We start from the raw sequence: 21,272 nt of genomic DNA, 5'->3' as shown, positions 1-21,272 counted from the left end.
AGAGAGGGATATGGAGGCTGTCATGTTTATTTCCTTTTAAGTAATACCAGTTGCCTGTCAGCCCTGCTGATCCTCTGCCTCTAATACTATTAGCCATAGCCCCTGAACAAGCATGCAGCAGATCAGGTGTTTCAGTGGCTCAGACTTTAAAGTCAGATCAGACAAGACTAGCTGAATGCTTGTTTCTGGTTTTATTCAGATACTCCTGCAGAGAAATAGACCAGCAGGGCTGCCAGGCAACTGGTATTGCTTAAAAGGAAATAAACATGACAGCCTCCATATACTTCTCTCTTCAGTTCCCCTTTAATTTAAATAGTAGTAGTACTAGTACTACTAACAGCAGCAGTGTAGTCTACAGTACTAACTAACTCGTGTGACGGACATTGACAATTAAAGTCGGTCACACACAGTCGGAGGCAATCAATCAATAGGGTCGGACAGATGACAGTCACAGGTCACAACGGATGCTGGCCTGTGATGTAACTATTATTTATTACACAGTACAGAAGCTAATAACTCACAGACTAACAGTAGAAATTAACTGAACGGGTGGTAGTAGTAGTAGTAGTACGCAACTAACTATAAATCCCTAGTGTACTACACAATAACTAAGTCGTGTGCCAGACAGTGGGTGACAATTAAAGTTGGTCACACACGGTCGGAGGCAATCAATCAATAGGGTCAGGCAGATGACAGTCACAGGTCACAACGGATGCAGGCCTGTGATGTAACTATTATTTATTGCACAATACAGAAGCTAATAAACTCACAGACTAACAGTAGAAATTAACTAAACGGGTGGTAGTAGTAGTACGCAAGTAACTAATAAATCCCTAGTGTACTACACAATAACTAAGTCATGTGCCAGACAGTGGGTGACAATTAAAGTCGGTCACACACGGTCAGAGGCAATCAATCAATAGGGTCGGACAGATGACAGTCACAGGTCACAACGGATGCTGGCCTGTGATGTAACTATTATTTATTACACAGTACAGAAGCTAATAAACTCACAGACTAACAGTAGAAATTAACTGAACGGGTAGTAGTAGTAGTAGTAGTACGCAACTAACTATAAATCACTAGTGTACTACACAATAACTAAGTCGTGTGCCAGACAGAGGGTGACAATTAAAGTCGGTCACACACGGTCAGAGGCAATCAATCAATAGGGTCGGGCAGATGACTGTCTGTCACAGATCACAACAGATCCTTGCTGGCCTGTACACAGTCTGTAACTAACTATTAACTAACACAGTACTAAAGCTATAAACTAACAGACTGCAGCAGTACAAATTAACTAAACTAGTACTAGTAAAAAACTAACTATAATCCCTAACCTACCTAAGCTAGTAGTAGGCTAAGGCTGCCCTAGGCTAGCAGGCCTAGCCTGCACACAGACTAACACTAGCCTAGCACAGTACAGTATACACTAGCGTACTACAAACAATCAAATTACTATCTATCTATATATGAGTATAATAGATGTGTTTAGGAGGTGATCAGGATGCAAAATGCTGGGATTAGCACAAGAAAAATGCACTTGCTCAGACGCAGCAGCACTGGAGAAGCTCTCAGTACCACCCAAGTCACAAAGCAATTACAGGGCTCCGCAAGATGGCCTCCGCCTTATATAGAGGAGAGGAGGGCCAGGCTCCCCTCCTCTGATTGGTTGCTAGCGTTGCCAGGGCCTTGGCTGGAGGACTTCTGATTGGCCCAATGACGTCAGTCCCGAATACTGAAGCCGAACAAGCTGAACCAACGCATCATTCGACCGAATTCAAGTGCGACATTCGGGAACCTTCGCAATTAGCATTCGGTAACTTCGGGTTCAGCTTCGACTTCGGCAACGCGGAAAATCTACCTGAATTTTCAGGTAGATTCATATTCGAGAGTCCTGATGAGCACCCCTGCCTGTGGCACATTAATTGCACAAATTATCCAGAAAGGTACTATAGACTGTGCCTTAGGATAACACAATCTATTACAATACAGAGATGTCATCTTGCCCATGCAGTTCTATGGACAGTTCATTCTCATGCACTAATGCATTGTATTCTTGTGCAATTTCATATTTAACAAATTAAAAATTAAAATACACATTTTCCCAATCTCAGTATTCAGTAGATATACACTTACAAATGAGTCAGAGTCTGATCCATCAAAGTTTACTGATGAACCTGGGAAGGAAAACAACATCATTTATTACACATGCACTGCAAATAACATATGTCTATCACATTGTGAGATATCAAGGTCTCAAATCAAATCAGTAAAAATGGCTTGCCTGGTAGTTTGGGTTTCACCATGGGCCACAATGTAAATTGCGGCTATGGTGGCACTGACAAAGTAATTTGGGCACTGGAGTTCAGCTATAGTATAGTCAAACTCTGGCTACTGGATGTGGGTGAGTTTGCAATAGTTATACACTGGAGTTTGGCTATAGTATAGCCCAACTTCACCTGTTGAATGTGGAGGACAGTCCAGCATCAGATGAGTCGGAGTTTACAATGGTTATATGCCAGAGATCAGCTGTAGTATTAGCCAAATTCCGACTACTGCATGCATGGTAGAATGGACCCTGGAGCAGTGCCAGATTTAGGCAAAGGCCACCTAGGCCATGGCCTAGGGAACCACAGGAGCAAGGGTACCAAAGCAGCAGGCTAAACTGGTGCAGCATGTGCAAGCTTGCAAATGCTGCAATGCAGTGAGATCAGGCGAGTGCATGACCATGGTACTCTGCTGCTAGCCGCCTGTGCAGCAGCCACCTTGCTCTCTGTGCACGTTTGCATTGTGACTGACGGCTATGGACTTGGGCAGCTTTGGAGATGGAAAGGAAGAGAAAGCTTCTGCACTGGAGAGACGAGTGGAGAAATGAGTGACACTCATGGCTGCTGCGGTGTGAAGGCAAGTTGGCTACCTATACTGAAAGGGGGGTGGGAAAAGGAGGGATTAAGGGGGTCATCTGGCTAGAGTAGTATGGCACAGAAGCAGTGCCAAGCCACATGATGCCATCACCACACACCACACTGAGTCGGCTAGCAGAGGAGCTCAACATCTCAGGTGGTTTTGGATGACTTATCCCCAATGGTCTTGGTGGATGTTAAGTGGGAATGTTTCCTCTGATTGATATAAGCTGTATTTCATTATCTTCTTGTATGTTTAATATTTTCTGCATTATTGTGATTGTGAATAAAAGGGTAATATATTATTGGAGCGCTCCATTACTTCTTGTCATTACAGCATCACAACACTCTCTGCACCAGGAGTTTACTCAACCTATTGCATTACATTGACACTTACTTCAATCAAGATCACTCTGAAACTTTATTGCGAACTGAATATGGCTGCCTATTCATACATCCAATCCAGGTTGATTAATCAACCAAGATATGGCAGCAGTCCATAGTTTATACAGTAAAGCAGTGTGTAGCAAGCACCCACGGAGGGAAATAGGCGATGTGCTGGAACTTGCAGTGCCTCTGCACACTCAGACACTTCCACCGTCTGCTCCAATCAGTCAAGTCCGCACCATCAAGTAGTACTTTAGCTCTTTTATTGGTAAAGATTCAGCATAACAAGCATCTTCAGCGACAGCAGCGCTGTTTCGGTCCTCAGACCTTTCTCAAGCTGTATCAAGCGATGTTATCATGATAACATCGCTTGATACAGCTTGAGAAAGGTCTGAGGACCGAAACAGCGCTGCTGTCGCTGAAGATGCTTGTTATGCTGAATCTTTACCAATAAAAGAGCTAAAGTACTACTTGATGGTGCGGACTTGACTGATTGGAGCATAGTTTATACAGTAGAATGTGAAAGTTTGGGCAACCTTGTTAATCGTCATGATTTTTCTGTAAAAATGTCCGTTAAATATATCATATAGTAGACACACACAGTAATATTTGAGACGTGAAATTAAGTTTATTGGATTTACAAAAAGTGTGCTATAATTGTTTAAACAAAATTAGGCAGGTGCATACATTTGGTAACCACAAAAAGAAATGAAATCAATATTTAACAACAATTCAAGGTTCAAATACTCACAATGTGTGACTTTTATTAAAGTATCAAAATCACATCAAAAACCCAATTCCCAACTCCCTCCCCACTAAAAACAATGCCGATTAGGAATTTGAGCGCTCCTCACATCCATACAACACATGCATGCACAGGGATAAGTATTCTGGCCAGAGTGTGGGATAAAGTGACTTGCAAAAGTGGTTGATTCTCAAAAAGTCCTCACTAGACAGCTTGCCTTTTAACTATATTCGGGGACACCACCCCCGTTTTTCAAAAAAGGTTCGTTGCAGCTTTTCAGTATGAGTCCACACTGATTGATATCACACCTAGCACAGTCCTTTACCACTTCTATTTCTCCACTGTTATTCACCAAGCTAGAGACACACTGCAAAAACCAACTACACATAAGTGTCCATATTCATGTGTGCAATACAGGTGGGTACACGCACTGGTCAAAAGAACATACAAAACAAACCAAAGCAACTACCAGTATATGCTGTTCAACCACCTGAAGTTTATTACAAATTATTGATCAATTCACATAGGTCGATCAGAAGTAAAAATAGGACCTATTCAAGCTTATACATATTGCACACACCTATATTGCACAATAATCATTGTAAAGGGATTCCCCTAACATGTCTCCTCAGGAGGTCCGAGATGACTGTGCCCTGAACAGAACACCAAAGTTGCAAAATTAACCATGTCAAATCCACACATGGGAAGAGGCAAACCCGGACACTTACAATGCCAAGAGATTAAGCATCTAATATGCCAATTGCTTGTCCGTTTGTCTGCGTCGTCCCATGTGCCGACAATAATGGTGGTCAACAGCAATTTGAATGCACCACCCCATGCCCCCCTATGCCCCCCCGCAAATCACAGCACCATGCCCCAACCACAAGCGATACCCCAAAGATTCTGTCATAAGGGGTCGTCACCCCTAAAAAACAAAAATGAAAATGAGAACAAAGTTAATGATATATATGAAAAGATTCCACAAGAGTTCCCAATCAGGACTTCAATTGTATTGAACAAGGTTCAGCATCAATATCATCATCATAGCAGAATATGAAAGATCACTGGCTTTTTTTCCCAAGAGTCTTTTCAACACAATAAGGCTGGTGCACCTAGCCAAGTTGCTATATGTAGATTACAGGCCTATGTTGATGAAAGAGATCGTTCATTCAGCAAAGCCGTGCATCTCACCATCCAGGTGTCGATGCATACAGTGTTCCTCCATGGAGCTCTGTGGATATTGGTATCATATAAACTTTTTCTCATAGTTACCACCTCCTGTATCGATACGAGATGCAATGTCCGCATAGACTGCTAGGCCGGCCCAGCTAACCGCAGCGTCTGTGATGTATGTCTGCAGGAGTATTCCACTCAGGGCCTTAAGCCTGTGTCCTCGCGTCCAAGCGGGAATCCAATCTTAGGGGATACACGTCATAGTCCCGGGCACCGCGCCCCGATCCAGCGGGAGGGCAGAGGGGGGCAGAGAGGCACATCTCAGCGCGTGACGCAGGCCTACGTCGACGCGTTTCGCCCCGCCCAGGGACTTCCTCAGGACGTACTGCGCAACTGCGCTGGATCACATGATCGCCTTTTATGCGACCCGGAGGTCGCTTCCGCCAGTAGTTCTTTTAAACACCAGACATCATACTGCGCAGGTCTGTTCATCCAGATGACATCATATGGCACAATTTACGTATTCAGCGGATACACACGCACACATAGCTCCCCCTGGTGGCGTTGATATATATATACAGTCCCCTGCATCTTTCAATAAATTTGCACATAAACACCAAACACCCATGCCCAGAGCGGAGCACCATTCCTGTAATCTACATATAGCAACTTGGCTAGGTGCACCAGCCTTATTGTGTTGAAAAGACTCTTGGGAAAAAAAGCCAGTGATCTTTCATATTCTGCTATGATGATGATATTGATGCTGAACCTTGTTCAATACAATTGAAGTCCTGATTGGGAACTCTTGTGGAATCTTTTCATATATATCATTAACTTTGTTCTCATTTTCATTTTTGTTTTTTAGGGGTGACGACCCCTTATGACAGAATCTTTGGGGTATCGCTTGTGGTTGGGGCATGGTGCTGTGATTTGCGGGGGGCATAGGGGGGCATGGGGTGGTGCATTCAAATTGCTGTTGACCACCATTATTGTCGGCACATGGGACGACGCAGACAAACGGACAAGCAATTGGCATATTAGATGCTTAATCTCTTGGCATTGTAAGTGTCCGGGTTTGCCTCTTCCCATGTGTGGATTTGACATGGTTAATTTTGCAACATTGGTGTTCTGTTCGGGGCACAGTCATCTCGGACCTCCTGAGGAGACATGTTAGGGGAATCCCTTTACAATGATTATTGTGCAATATAGGTGTGTGCAATATGTATAAGCTTGAATAGGTCCTATTTTTACTTCTGATCGACCTATGTGAATTGATCAATAATTTGTAATAAACTTCAGGTGGTTGAACAGCATATACTGGTAGTTGCTTTGGTTTGTTTTGTAGAGACACACTGCAGTTTCCACAGTACATCATCGCTGCTTAGCAAATCTACATTTGTCTCTCCATTTATACCTTAACCCTTCATAGCCCTCTAGTTGATCTATTGGCTCAGAGAGGATGAATGGGTACCTATAAATCACAAAGTGCATGCAAAAAAGAGCATGAAAAGTTGCAAAAATTGCAAAAATGTCAAAAATGCAGAAATTGCAAAAATGCAAGATAAATGCAATGTAATGCAAAAAGAGTGTACAAAAAAGTTTCCACAATACAAAAGTAGTTGCTAAAATTTGCAAATGTGGCCCAAATGATGCAAGTGGCAAGACTGACCTATTCAATCTAGAATTGATTTCAATCTGGCAAAAACACTGCCAAATTTAGGTCCGTGTTCAAACCTCCTGGGTACAACGTTCCCAGAGTATAAATCCACCTACTTTCCACTTGATATACTGTAATATCTTATCATAATCCCCACCTCTTAAACTTTGCTTGGGTTTAATAATACCCTTAAATCTCATCACACTGTGGTCACTATTATGAAAAATCGCAAAATGGGTAGCTAATGGACTATCCTCTTCTGCATCTTTAATATTCGCTACATGTTCCCCTATTCGTTTTTTTTAGCAACCTGCCAGTCTTGCCAACATATTTCAAGCCACATGGGCAAGAGATCATGTAAACCCCCCCTACTGTTTTACACTTGATAAGTGTTCTAATATCATCATCTCTATAGTGACATGTATAAAAATGAGGCTTTGAGACAGCTGGGAAATGGTGATACTTATATGGTCTTGAAGACCGACCCCACTGCAGATTTTCAGCAAAGATTACTGAGTCTTTTGTCCTGTGATGAAAGTATGGGCATTTTTGACCGCAAGATGATGGAATACTTGGGGGTTAAATCTCCCGTTGTGCCCATTTTTCACCATTTGCCCAAGATTGGTTAATAGCAACAACCAGAACAACCAGAACCAGTTTACCCATTCTGTTGCTAACCAAGCTCGCTGATATAATACAGATGCTGTGACTCCTACTGTATTTTGCCTGAGGAAGCGGGATGTATGGCCCATGAAACGCGTTGCATTTTTTTTTGGAGTTCCGAATAAATTGTTGACTGTCTGAATCGCAGTCTTTGCCTGTGTCTGTTTGGAGGGGGTAAGACCCCACACTATACGTGGTATACCAGTAGGCGAATTTGTGAGGGTGAAGCGTAACTGCTCTGATGTACGCAATCTGGAGCAGGAATTCGATACGGTGGAAGCTCGTCTTAAGGCGAGAGGGTACCCGGGGTGGTGTATTAGGCGGGGTAGAGCTCGGGCAATTAGAAGACCGAGAACAGATTTAGTTAATTCCTCTGAACCCCGCCAATCTGAATCCCTTCGACCGACCTTCGTCATTACCTATTCGTCTGAATACAAGCAGGTCACTGACATCATTGTTAGATATCTTCCAGTTCTGCAGGCAAATAGTGGTCTCACAGAAGTCTTAAAAGATGGGGTCAGGTTTTCGAGCAGGTGGGCCCCGACTTTGGGACAACTTTTGTCCCCAAGTTTTTTCAGTTCGGGGTCCACCTGCAGAACGTGGTTATCAACTATTGGTTCTCACAAATGTGGCATATCTACTTGTAGGTATTGTCACGTACATAATAAAACTAAGATCGCTGTCTCTGTCTCAACAGGCCGGAGTTTTAAAATTAAACAGTTTATTAACTGTGTTAGAGGTTAGCCCTCTAACATTGACATTGATAATGTCCACAATTCGGGGAGATCGGTTCCAGTGACTTATGGAACACAAAGGGTTAATTTGGAGCCGAGCTCCGAGATATGGGAATATCTCCACATCGCTTATACTAGACCACATTTGAGATGGCGGGCGGGCACACATGCCCTTACAATTACGTCAGGTCTGCCCACTCCCATACCTCCACTACACTCTTTACAACTAAACGTACCACTTGCTAAAGAAAACATGGCGCCTAGGCGTTCATTGCCCATATATGACGCGCGTCCGCTGTTGACGAACGGCTATGCGCGTCATGTACCACAACAATGATGGTGCCCGGGCACTCATTGCCCTTACATAACGCACCTACGCACCTCCGCTACGAACTAATAGGAGGATGCACAATACGGCTTCCGCTGGTTGAAACCACACACCCCTACAAATCCTTCCGTTACCAGTCTACAAACGGAGGGTATTTGAATAGCTGGTATGGCGCCCATTCGGTGCAGAGACGCTACACTAGCTTACACTACTGCGCTGGTAAGTCCCTCTCTATACTACCCACAGCGCTGCGCTGGTAAGTCCCTTTCTTTACTATTCACAGCACTGCGCTGGTAGGTCCCTCTGCCCACAACTTATAGTCCTCCTATCATAGTGAAGACTAGGGAATGAGGACATCTTTGAACGGGGCTCTACCCATCTAGGGGGACGTAGCATTACATGCTCTAGGCCACTTACATTGGGCTAATCATTAACATGCACATTATCTTCCTTTACCATATTACCAATAAGGATGCTGAGTGGATAGGAATGGGTGGTGGGGGTGTGTGTGTATATATGTGGTAATGTTTGCCCCGTGTATACAGGTAACAACCCACTACTTATAGTAATCACTCTTGGGTCATTATGATGCGTGTGTATATATATGTATATGTATTTTCCCCCTTTTTTATATATGATTAACCCAGGGCTTGCTTCTTTAATGAATTCTTACTGTGATTAACAATTACAGATAACCGTGGTCTTATGAATTTTAATGTGTGCTATATATCTTATGCATGTTCTTGTTAGCACTAGTATTATTACTATTACTATTATTATTATTATTATTATTTATCTATAATTTTTATTATATGAATTTTTATGTGTTTATGTTACAGTTGCTCCTGTTGCATTTTGCCTGGGAAAGCGGGCTTGAGACCCGAGAAACGCGTTGCAATTTTTTGTTGGAGTACTCACTAAATTTGATTAAATTTGTTATATCATACAGTGGTTGTGTGTTTTCGTTGGGGAGACGGGTCCACCCCCGTCACCAACATTTTAATTGGTTTTAATTGGTTACTATTTTTATTCTGCTGGCGCCTCTGTTCTTTTTCTTGTACATTGGAATCCACCTGGTGGATGGGTGTTTTACCCTTTCTTTTCTACGGAGAGCGACTTCTTTTAGCCTGAGTGGGGACAGGTCTAATCTCCCATTACGCATTGAGAGTGGTTGCCTGAAGCTGGCAACCCATACTTGTCAGTATTATCTCGTCTTTTACCAAATACGCTACTTGTCTACCAGTAATACACTATTGGGGGCTCTCGATTGTCTTTTTGCTTTTTCCACATGTGGCTCTAGAAATGTTGTGTATCTCATTACCTGCAGGGTATGTTCCCTGCAGTATGTGGGGTGCACCATCCGGCCTTTGAGAGAAAGGATACCCGAACATTATTTGGGTGCTGGTTGGATAACTTTAAACATTAGTAATGTGGCCGGACACTTTCGGGATATTCACAGAGGAGACATGACTAGCTTCTCATTCTGTGGGATTGAGAAAGTTGGGCCATCTAGTAGAGGAGGCGATCTATACAAAAAACTGTTGCGAAGAGAAGCCATGTGGATATTCGAATTGAACACTAGAATTCCACATGGCGTAAATGCCAAATGGGATTTGGCTACCATTGTCTGATTTTCTCCATTTCTGACTTTATGTCATTCAGCGGATATTTGAGAACGTTGTTTCTTGTTTTTATTCTGTATTCATGCAGTTTTATTTTTTGTACATTTGTATAGGATATAATTAGTGTGTGTGTTGAGTTTTCATGCACTTAACCATTTAGATGACTCCTCCCCATAAGGGTGGGACTTATGGGCGGGTGCTATGTACTGATACATCTACTTATATGTCAAGTTGGCCATTATCTTGTTAGCTAGGATTAAGGACAGTTAGTCCGAAACATGTCAGCTACCTGATGTTTGCCCTGGATGTTTTGGATATGTCCAACAATAAAGGAAATCTTCATTGACATGTGCGGACCCTCTCTTTTTCACCTGTGATTTCTGGATTTGCTGACCAGGTCCTGCACTGTTGTGGAGTTTGGTGGGATGCAGCGGTGTTCACTCTACACTAAATTTCTGTTCTAATATCATACTGTCTATCACCCTTGGCATTACTGAATGTTTTAGTTTTGTCAACCAATTTACAATAGGTGCACTTACCATATGGATACATTCCAACTGGACGTGGGCCCAAAAAGTCTCTACCTTCCAATCCCGTACTCTGTGTTTTAGAATATATTTCTGTTCTGACCAGTGAGTCCTTCAAATTTGGTGCTCTCCTTGCTGTCATTGCTGGATAGGGGCCTACAATTTTTGCCAGTACTGGGTCTCTTCCCATAATGTTGTTCAATATTTCCCTTCATTGGGGCCAATGTGAACCATATCTTGTTATTAATCTCACTTTTCCATCATCATCATCATCTTTTCTCCTCTTTTTTAATGAACTTTGTCGATCTAGATACATAGCTCTATTCATTGCCTTTTCTAAAACCTCCTCTGGGTATCCCTTTTTTCTAAATCGGTTATTCATTTCCCCCACCTCCTCTTGAAAGTCTTTTTCTACTGAACTTATTCTCACCATTTGCCCATAGGGGATCCCCCATTTTTGGGCTGCAGGGTGGAAACTGTCTTCATGCAGATAAGTATTCCCAGCTGTCTCCTTTCTATAAACACACGTGTTATGGAAGAGCCATGAAAAAAGCGAACGCAATCGCAATCGGTTTACTGCACCGATTGCCGTTGACGTGCCAGATCAGAATCGTCCGTCTGTGGATACCAGGCAATCAAGCCTGGGGGTCTCTGTTGCAATCATAGGGGTCAGAGTTCTTTTCATTAAAGCCAAGTGTGCTGTCTGATAAGGCCTGTGTGGTTAAATAACTTGATCAAAGGAGTCCCTTTCCTGCCAGGGACACCAGGTGTGAAAGCTTCCCCCAGCCCCAAGCAAATGGCAAGTGTTACTGCCTTTTGAAAAGACAGGATAAACTCAGCATGAGGCCAGACTGTCTGACTCTGTAAGAAGCAGAGAGTAACTAAATGCTTTATATGATTTTTTTCCTCTTTATGGAATCTAGCATCTAGGATAATTATGAGAGTTGTATCATTGGGTTTGTAGTGTCTTGCTGAATCTTTTGATACCAGTCTTGGGGGGCAAGGGGTACTCTACAACCAAGTTATTAAACTTCTCAGGAACTGGACCCTCCTGGACCCTGATGTCATATGAATTGTCATAATCTGAGGCAGTGTTGATCGGATACCTCATTATCCTATTCGAGTTTGGTGGAATTCGGCTAGTAAACTATCCGAATTCACTCGAAGTTCGATATTCGAGTTAATCGAATATCCGATTCGACCTCGGATATCCGACGTCACTATCCGAGTCTGTATTCGAGTAAAATATTCGAGCTGGCCTTAAATAGCGTTTAAAACTTGTATTGGAGGTCAATGATGCATGAAACCACATTTTTTATGAAGAAAAACATCAAGTGATTATGTGGTGATGTAGTCGTTATAAAAAAGGTATCAAAAATAGTAAATTAACGTCATGAAAAGTGTTTGCATGAGAAGGTGTGTCAAAAATGGTTGTAAGTTGGAAGTCTTCATTTACGTCGTCTTCATCTTCTTCTTCTATATCTTCTTCTTCTTCTATATCTTCTTCTTTTTCTTGTTCTTCTATATCTTCTTCTACTCGAATCTTCTTCATCTTCTACTTCTTGTATATGCTTCAATCATCTTTTTCTTCTTCTATATCTTCTTCTTCTTCTATATCTTCTTCTTCTTCTTCTGTATCCTCTTCTTCTTCTTCTGTATCTTCTTCTATATCTTCTTCTTCTTCGTCTTCTTCTTCTATATCTTCTTCTTCTTCTATATCTTCTTCTTCTTCTTCTACATCTTCTTCTTCTTCTATATCTTCTTCTTCTTCTATTTCTTCTTCTTCTTCTACTATATCTTCTTCTTCTTCTTCTATATCTTCTTCTTCTTCTATATCTTCTTCTTCTTCTATATCTTCTTCTTCTTCCTCTTCTCTATCATTATATTATTTATTCTTATTATATTTATTTATTCTTATTCATTTGTAGTTAGCCAATAAATGGTATCATCCTGATTTAAAACTTCTTCGTTATATTATGTGTCTTGGTTTTCCTTTCTTTTGTAATATTTTTTTTTACTTCATTTGTGGAAATATTTTATTTTAATAACACCATAGTTATATTTGTGTTGATGGCATAATAGGTAGTGGCACATTGCAAGCCACAGCGCCCTTTTCTGTGTACCCTGGCGGTGGTAAAACACAGACATCAGCAGGAGGAGGAAGTAGTTGCAGCTATTGTAGTGTGGTAATAGCTGGTAGGAGAGTGGGTGGCAGCAGAAAATAGTTCTTCTTCTGTTCTCCCTGGCAGTGGTAGCAGCACACAGACAGCAGAAGCTCAATGCAGCTACAGGAGGAGGAGTAGTGTGTGTCAGGCAGTGTGATGTGACTGCTGACATAATAGGCCCTGGTTCCTAGCGGTGGTACCAGGGCCATAAATGAACATCATGAGGTTCCAGACAGCGGTCGTGAAGCCCAAATTGTGTCCAATGCACAATTAGGACAGCACAGTTTTCAACCCGGACACCTCTAAAATAATAAAAAAAATGTTTTTTTCAAAATAATGCAGCTATTTTTGAGCATAAATAGCTGATGGCGCATGGGCAGCAGCACCTTGTAATGTGTTCCCTGGCAGTGGAGACACAGACAGCAGGAGGAAATACAACAGCAGGCAGCGTGAGGAGGATGAGTGTGTGGCAGTGGCAGCAGGCAGGCGGGCAGCGAGACATAGCTGGTGGCGCATGGGCAGCAGCACCTTGTAATGTGTTCCCTGGCAGTGGAGACACAGACAGCAGGAGGAAATACAGCAGCAGGCAGCGTGAGGAGGATGAGTGTGTGGCAAACTGGCAGCAGGCAGCAGAAGGGCAGGCAGCAAGACATAATAGGCCCTGGCTCCTAGCGGTGGTACCAGAGCCGTAAATGAACACCATGAGGTTCCAGACAGCGGTCGTGAAGCCCACATTGTGTCCAATACACAATTGGGACAGCACAGTTTTCAACCCGGACACCTCTAAAATAATAAAAAAAAATTTTTTCAAAATAATGCAGCTATTTTTGAGTGTAAATAGCTGGTGGCGCATGGGAAGTAGCACCTTGTAATGTGTTCCCTGGCAGTGGAGACACAGACAGCAGGAGGAAATAGAACAGCAGGCAGCGTGAGGAGGATGAGTGTGTGGCAGACTGGCAGCAGGCAGCAGGAGGGCAGGCAGCAAAACATAAGAGGCCCTGGTTCCTAGCGGTGGTACCAGGGCCGTAAATGAACACCATGAGGTTCCAGACAGCGGTCGTGAAGCCCACATTGTGTCCAATACACAATTGGGACAGCACAGTTTTCAACCCGGACACCTCTAAAATAATTTAAAACATTTTTTTCAAAATAATGCAGCTATTTTTGAGCGTAAATAGCTGGTGGCGCATAGGCAGCAGCACCTTGTAATGTGTTCCCTGGCAGTGGAAACATACAGACAGCAGGAGGAAATACAGCAGCAGGCAGCGTGAGGAGGTTGAGTGTGTGGCAGTGGCAGCAGGCAGGCGGGCAGCGAGACATAGCTGGTGGCGCATGGGCAGCAGCACCTTGTAATGTGTTCCCTGGCAGTGGAGACACAGACAGCAGGAGGAAATACAACAGCAGGCAGCGTGAGGAGGATGAGTGTGTGGCAGTGGCAGCAGGCAGGCGGGCAGCGAGACATACCTGGTGGCGCATGGGCAGCAGCACCTTGTAATGTGTTCCCTGGCAGTGGAGACACAGACAGCAGGAGGAAATACAGCAGCAGGCAGCGTGAGGAGGATGAGTGTGTGGCAGACTGGCAGCAGGCAGCAGGAGGGCAGGCAGCGAGACATAATAGGCCCTGGTTCCTAGCGGTGGTACCAGAGCCATAAATGAACACCATGAGGTTCCAGACAGCGGTCGTGAAGCCCACATTGTGTCCAATACACAATTGGGACAGCACAGTTTTCAACACGGACACCTCTAAAAAAATAACACAAAATTATTACATTTTTTTTTCAGAAATGCAGCTATTTTTGAGCGTAAATAGCTGGTGGTGCATGGGCAGCAGCACCTTTTAATGTGTTCCCTGGCAGTGGAAACATACAGACAGCAGGAGGAAATACAGCAGCAGGCAGCGTGAGGAGGATGAGTGTGTGGCAGACTGGCAGCAGGCAGCAGGAGGGCAGGCAGCAAGACATAATAGGCCCTGGTTCCTAGCGGTGGTACCAGGGCCGTAAATGAACACCATGAGGTTCCAGACAGCGGTCGTAAAGCCCACATTGTGTCCAATACACAATTGGGACAGCACAGTTTTCAACCCGGACACCTCTAAAATAATAACACAAAATTATTAAAAAAAAATTTCAGAAATGCAGCTATTTTTGAGCGTAAATAGCTGGTGGTGCATGGGCAGCAGCACCTTTTAATGTGTTCCCTGGCAGTGGAAACATACAGACAGCAGGAGGAAATACAGAAGCAGGCAGCATGAGGAGGATGAGTGTGTGGCAGACTGGCAGCAGGCAGGAGGGCAGGCAGCGAGACATAATAGACCCTGGTTCCTAGAGGTGGTACCAGGGCCGTAAATGAACACCATGAGGTTCCAGACAGCGGTCGTGAAGCCCACATTGTGTCCAATACACAATTGGGACAGCACAGTTTTCAACCCAGACACCTCTAAAATAATAACACAAAATTATTACATTTTTTTTCAGAAATGCAGCTATTTTTGAGCGTAAATAGCTGGTGGCGCATGGGAGGCAGCACCTTGTAATGTGTTCCCTGGCAGTGGAGACAGACAGCAGGAGGAAATACAGCAGCAGGCAGCGTGAGGAGGATGAGTGTGTGGCAGACTGGCAGCAGGCAGCAGAAGGCCAGGCAGCGAGACATAATAGGCCCTGGTTCCTAGCGGTGGTACCAGGGCCGTAAATAAACACTATGAGGTTCCAGACAGCGGTCGTGAAGCCCACATTGTGTCCAATACACAATTGGAACAGCACAGTTTTCAACACGGACACCTCTAAAATAACACAAAATTATTACATTTTTTTTCAGAAATGCAGCTATTTTTGAGCGTAAATAGCTGGTGGCGCATGGGCAGCAGCACCTTGTAATGTGTTCCCTGGCAGTGGAGACACAGACAGCAGGAGGAAATACAGCAGCAGCAGCAGGTGTAATGTGTGTGTGCCACTTCATGCCCCCCTCTCGCCGACAACTGGGGCCAGGAATTTGCCTTCCACCCAAGCCTCTTTCATTTTGAGAAACGTCAGTCTGTCCACAGACTTGTGAGACAGACGATATCGCTTCTCAGTGACGACTCCACCGGCTGCACTGAAGCAACGCTCTGACAGTACGCTGGAAGGGGGCAGGAGAGCACTTCCAGGGCGTACTGCGCAAGTTCGCTCCAGATCGGCAGGTGCTTGACCTAATACTCCATGGGATCAACAGGGGCAATGCTGTCAAGCCCGCTGAAGGACCTCATGTAGTCAGCCACCATGCGGGTCAAGCGCTGTCTGTGACTGAAGAAGGATGCTGCTGCAGGCACCTCTCTAGTCCCTGGCAGCTCTACACTCATGCAGAGCTCGTTGGTCAGAGACAGCAGGTCTGTGGTGCGCGTGCGCTTGCTGCTGGTAGATGCAGGCACCTGCTGCTGCCTCTGTGCTGCCTGGACAGTGGGGGTGGATGGCTGAGGGAAGGCTTCCTCCAAGCGCTCAACAAGGGACAGCTGCAAATCCCTCATTTGTTGCGCACGGTCTCCTCCTGCAGGCAGGAACTGGCTGAGCTTCCCCTTCAGACGTGAGTCCAGAATCATGCAGATCCAGATGTCCTCCCTCTGCTTCATCTGGATGACCATTGGGTCTTTGCGCAGGCGACTCAGCATGTGCGCTGCCATTGGGAATAGTCTGGCCACGTTTGCTGGCACATCATCGGCAGCCCCAGAGCCGACAGTGCTGTCCTCCTCATCCTCTGCCTGCTCCACCTCATCCTCTCTCCACCCCCGCACCACTCCAGCTGTGCTCTGCTGCTACCCCTCATCAGCAGCAAGGTCAGGGACCTCCACCAACTCCAAGCCATCCTCCTCAGAGGTGGCCTGTGAAGCTGCCTGCAGCTCCTGCTGGTCCAAGGCTGCCACTCCCTCTTCCAGCAGTGCATACAGGGCCCTGTCCAGCACACACACCAAGGGGACCCACTCGCACACCATTGCATGGTCCCTGCTTACCATGTTGGTGGCCTGCAGGAAGGGTGCCAGCACTGAGCACACCTGCTGCATGTGCCCCCAGCCCTCCGTGGAGATGATGGACGGGAGGTTGGTGGCGGCACGCCCAGTTGCAACTGTTGCTCGTACAACGTACTGGCTGACAGCCTGCCTCTGTTCAACCAGACGCTCCAACATCGCCAGGGTGGAGTTCCAGCGAGTTGGAACATCGATCATGAGCCGGTGCTGTGGCAGGTGCAGCTCCTTCTGCACCTCTTCCAGGCTCGCTACGGCTGCAGCCGAGTGGCGGAAATGACGCACAACCTTCCTTGCCGCCTCAAGGAGTCGGTCCATCCCCTGGTAGGTCCGCAGGAACTTTTGGACTACCAGGTTCAGGACGTGCGCCAGGCAGGGGATGTGGGTCAGGTCTCCCCTGCTGATTGCAGCAACCAGGTTTGCCCCATTGTCGGACACCACCTCTCCGACTCTGAGGCCTCTGGAGGTCAGCCATTTCCTCTCCTGCTCTCGGAGTTTGGCCAGGACATGGTTCGCCGTCAGTTTGGTCTTCCCCAGGCTGACCAATTCCAGCAGCGCTTGGCAGTGGCGGGGCTTCACGCTGCTGCTGAGGCGGGGGGTTTGGGCTGGTGTGCCGGAGGATGGAAGCGGATCAGAGGAACCTGCTGCAATTCCGCTGACCCTGCATGGTGGCACCACCCACTGCGTTGTTGCTGCTGCTGCTGCTGCTCTGACAGTGCCCGATGCTGCTATCCCCTCCTCACCCCCTTCCACCAAGCTGACCCAATGCGCGGTGAAGGACAGATAGCGGCCTGTCCCAAACCGGCTGCTCCACGAGTCCATGGTGACGTGGACCCGTTGACCCACCGCGTGATCCAGCCCTCTCCCGACATTGACCATCACAGAGTGGTGAAGTGCAGGGATGGCCGTGCATGCAAAAAAATGTCGGCTGGGGATTGGTCAATCGGGGGCTGCACACATCAGGAGCGCACGCATGTTGCTCCCCTCCTGCACAAGGGAATAAGGCAGGAGTTGGGAGAACATGGCCCGTGCCAGCAAGCCGTTCAGCTGACGCACGCGACGGCTGCTGGGAGGCAGAACCCTGACCACCCCCTGGAAGGTGTCGCTGAGCAGGGTCTGGCAACGCCTTTTGCTGGCACGGGAATCACTGGAGGGAGCAGAGGAGGCCACTGAGGACTGGCTGCCAGAACAGGCCTCAGTGTCGACGGCAGGAGTTGCAGAGGGAGGAGGAGCAGTGCGTCTCTGACGCACTCCTGCTGGTGCTGCTGGAGGAGGTGGAGGAGGGCGGGTGGCTGCTGCCGACGGCTTTGCAGTGGTGGCGGGTCTGCCACTGCCACTGCCAGCTTCCTTCTACTTCATGAACTCCTCATGCTCATGAAAGTGTTTCCCTGCCTGCGTGCGACGAGAGGAGGTAAGTTACGCCCGCTGCCCAGCCGATGCACACAGGGACAGGGAGGGAGAGCCCCCTAAGGTGAGTGCCCATAGCTCTCCCTCTTCTCTGCGCTGCTCCCCTCCTGCTGGGGCACACATGGCCACTTTTTCTGGGGACATATACCCCTGGCTACATATACTGGGACATATCCCCCTGGCTACATATACTGGGACATATACTCCTGCCTACATATACTGGGACATATACCCCCTGCCTACATATACTGGGACATATACCCCTGCCTACATATACTGGGACATATCCCCCTGGCTACATATACTGGGACATATACCCCCTGCCTACATATACTGGGACATATACCCCTGCCTACATATACTGGGACATATACCCCTGCCTACATATACTGGGACATATCCCCCTGGCTACTTTTTCTGGGGACATATATCCCTGCCTACATATACTGGGACATATCCCCCTGGCTACATATACTGGGACATATACCCCCTGCCTACATATACTGGGACATATACTCCCTGCCTACATATACTGGGACATATACCCCCTGCCTACATATACTGGGACATATCCCCCTGGCTACATATACTGGGACATATCCCCCTGGCTACATATACTGGGACATATACCCCTGCCTATATATACTGGGACATATACCCCTGCCTACATATACTGGGACATATCCCCCTGGCTACATATACTGGGACATATCCCCCTGGCTACATATACTGGGACATATACCCCCTGCCTACATATACTGGGACATATACCCCCTGCCTACATATACTGGGACATATCCCCCTGGCTACATATACTGGGACATATCCCCCTGGCTACATATACTGGGACATATACCCCTGCCTACATATACTGGGACATATACCCCTGCCTACAAATACTGGGGACATATACCCCTGCCTACATATACTGGGCACATATACACCCGCCTACATATACTGGGCACATATACCCCTGGATACCTGTTCTGGGGACATCTCTACCCTCTAGATTGTAAGCATTTGGCAGGGCCCTCTCCCCTTGTGTATCATACTTGACTGTGTGCACTTTACCCAGAATTTGGAATTGGTAATTTTTTACCACTACCATTCCAGTTTATGATCTGGCATTGTACAATTATCTGCATTGTGTTGTGTATCTTATTGCTATTACCTGTATTGTTGTATCTATGGTCTGTTACCTGTATTGTTCTGTCAACCCTGTTATCATTGTCTGTAATCCTATTTATTGTACAGCGCTGCGTAATATGTTGGCGCTATATAAATCTAATAAATAATAATAATAATAATAATACCCCTGGCTACCAGTTCTGGGGACATCTATACCACTGGCCACCTATTCTGGGGACACCTATAGACCTGGGGCTACCTATTTTTGGAGAACCACTGCTGTCAGATTGAGTATATTTTGGGGAACTGCTGCCAGGTGAGAGGTGTCTACATATTAAGGGGGCATTCTGCCTATTTATGTGAAAAGCTGTCTATTTATGTGCCTCATGACTGCTGAATTTGTCTTGTTGCGGGCCTCATGGTTACTGACTTTGTCTTGTTGGGGGCCTCATGATTTGTTGGGGGCCTCAAGATTGCTGAATTTGTCTTGTTGGGGGCCTCATGATTGCTGAATTTGTCTTGTTGGGGGCCTCATGATTGCTGAATTTGTCTTGTTGGGGGCCTCATGATTGCTGAGTTGGTCATGTTGGGGGCCTCATGATTGCTGAATTTGTCTGGATGGGGGGGGCTCATGATTGCTGAATTTGTCTTGTTGGGGGTCACATGATTGCTAACTATGGAAAAGGCTGAATCATCATCATATGAGACAATAGCATTAAACCTACTTTTTCCGCTTTTTAAAACAGAAAATGAAACTGGGAGGTTCTAAAAAAAAATGAATAATTTTTTCAGGAGTACGATGGATGAAATTGTTTATCTTCACAGTTTATTTTCAACTTAATTTTCCATAATGTTCATGTATGAGTTAAAATGTTTGTATTTAGTTTAAATTGCTGTTGGCACTTTGTGATAGTAAAGTGACTTTGCAGTTTGGACACTCGACCTCCAAAAGGTTCGCCACCACTGTCCTAATCTAATGTCCCACCATTGCTTAGTTCATGTAAACTTGTCTCCACCCACGACCACACCCACATTCTGTTTCATGACCACACCGCGCCGCATGACGTAGCTCCATTTTTTGGCGTGCTACGCGCGCAACCCAGATTTGCTACGCGCGCAGCCCCGCTTTTTGCTCCCCACGTTTTGCCCCCCCCCGGAAAATTTTCTGCGGACACCCATGGTGCCCATCAGCATTTCTTCCTCCTCCATTGCCAATTCTGCAACAACAGCACTCCATAGCCCCGCTGTGCTTGGGGATAAGAAAGTGCTGAGTGACAGGGTGCTGGTGTTGCCCGCTGGGGCTGGAGAACTGCACTCCTCCTCCCCAGGCAGTGCTGGGTGGCTGCTGCTGCTCTTGCGAACAGGAGTGGTGGCGGGGGTGGAGGACTCAGTTCCAGAGCTAATGGTGGCCTGCTCATCCACCATCAGTTCCACCTCAGAGTCTGCGTCCTTCTCCTCAATAGGACGGCTACGACCTGGCGGTGGGAGGAACATCTGCGCCACACGCTGCTTCTGCTGCTGTGTCTCTGTAGCGTGACTCCCAGCTGTTGGGCGGCCAAGGCGTCCACGGCCAGTGGCTAATGGCGGAATAGCCACTGGTGCAGACGCAGAACTGCGCATGGTGGTGGTGGTGGCGTGGCTGCCACGACCTCCTCTCTTGCCGATGCCCTTGCTACCCCTGCCCAAACCGCGGCTGCCAGTGCCAGACATCGTATATTTTTAATATTATACAAATGAAAAAAAAAGTTATGTATGTAAAGGCGGGTGGGACAAGTGGGGTACTTTAATGGGGTGGGACTGGTGGTGGGTGTGTGAGGTGACGGACAGGTGTACTCTACA

General features: G+C 46.2%; 1 protein-coding gene across 3 annotated transcripts in view; it reads right to left on the bottom strand.

Moving 5' to 3' along the window:
- The window catches only part of LCP2 (lymphocyte cytosolic protein 2), a 537,761-nt gene that overhangs the window by 263,182 nt on the left and 253,307 nt on the right, over window positions 1–21,272 (bottom strand). For all 3 annotated transcript variants that reach the window (XM_068277396.1, XM_068277395.1, XM_068277394.1), the window contains exon 6: window positions 2,140–2,180. In XM_068277396.1, the coding sequence (XP_068133497.1) occupies window positions 2,140–2,180 (41 nt within the window). The remainder of the gene's footprint in view (window positions 1–2,139; window positions 2,181–21,272) is intronic.

The sequence above is a fragment of the Hyperolius riggenbachi genome, chromosome 3 (assembly GCF_040937935.1).
Source record: "Hyperolius riggenbachi isolate aHypRig1 chromosome 3, aHypRig1.pri, whole genome shotgun sequence".
Lineage (NCBI taxonomy): Eukaryota > Metazoa > Chordata > Amphibia > Anura > Hyperoliidae > Hyperolius > Hyperolius riggenbachi.
The sequence above is the reverse complement of the archived record's forward strand: the minus strand, read 5'-3'. Positions and strand labels throughout refer to the sequence as shown.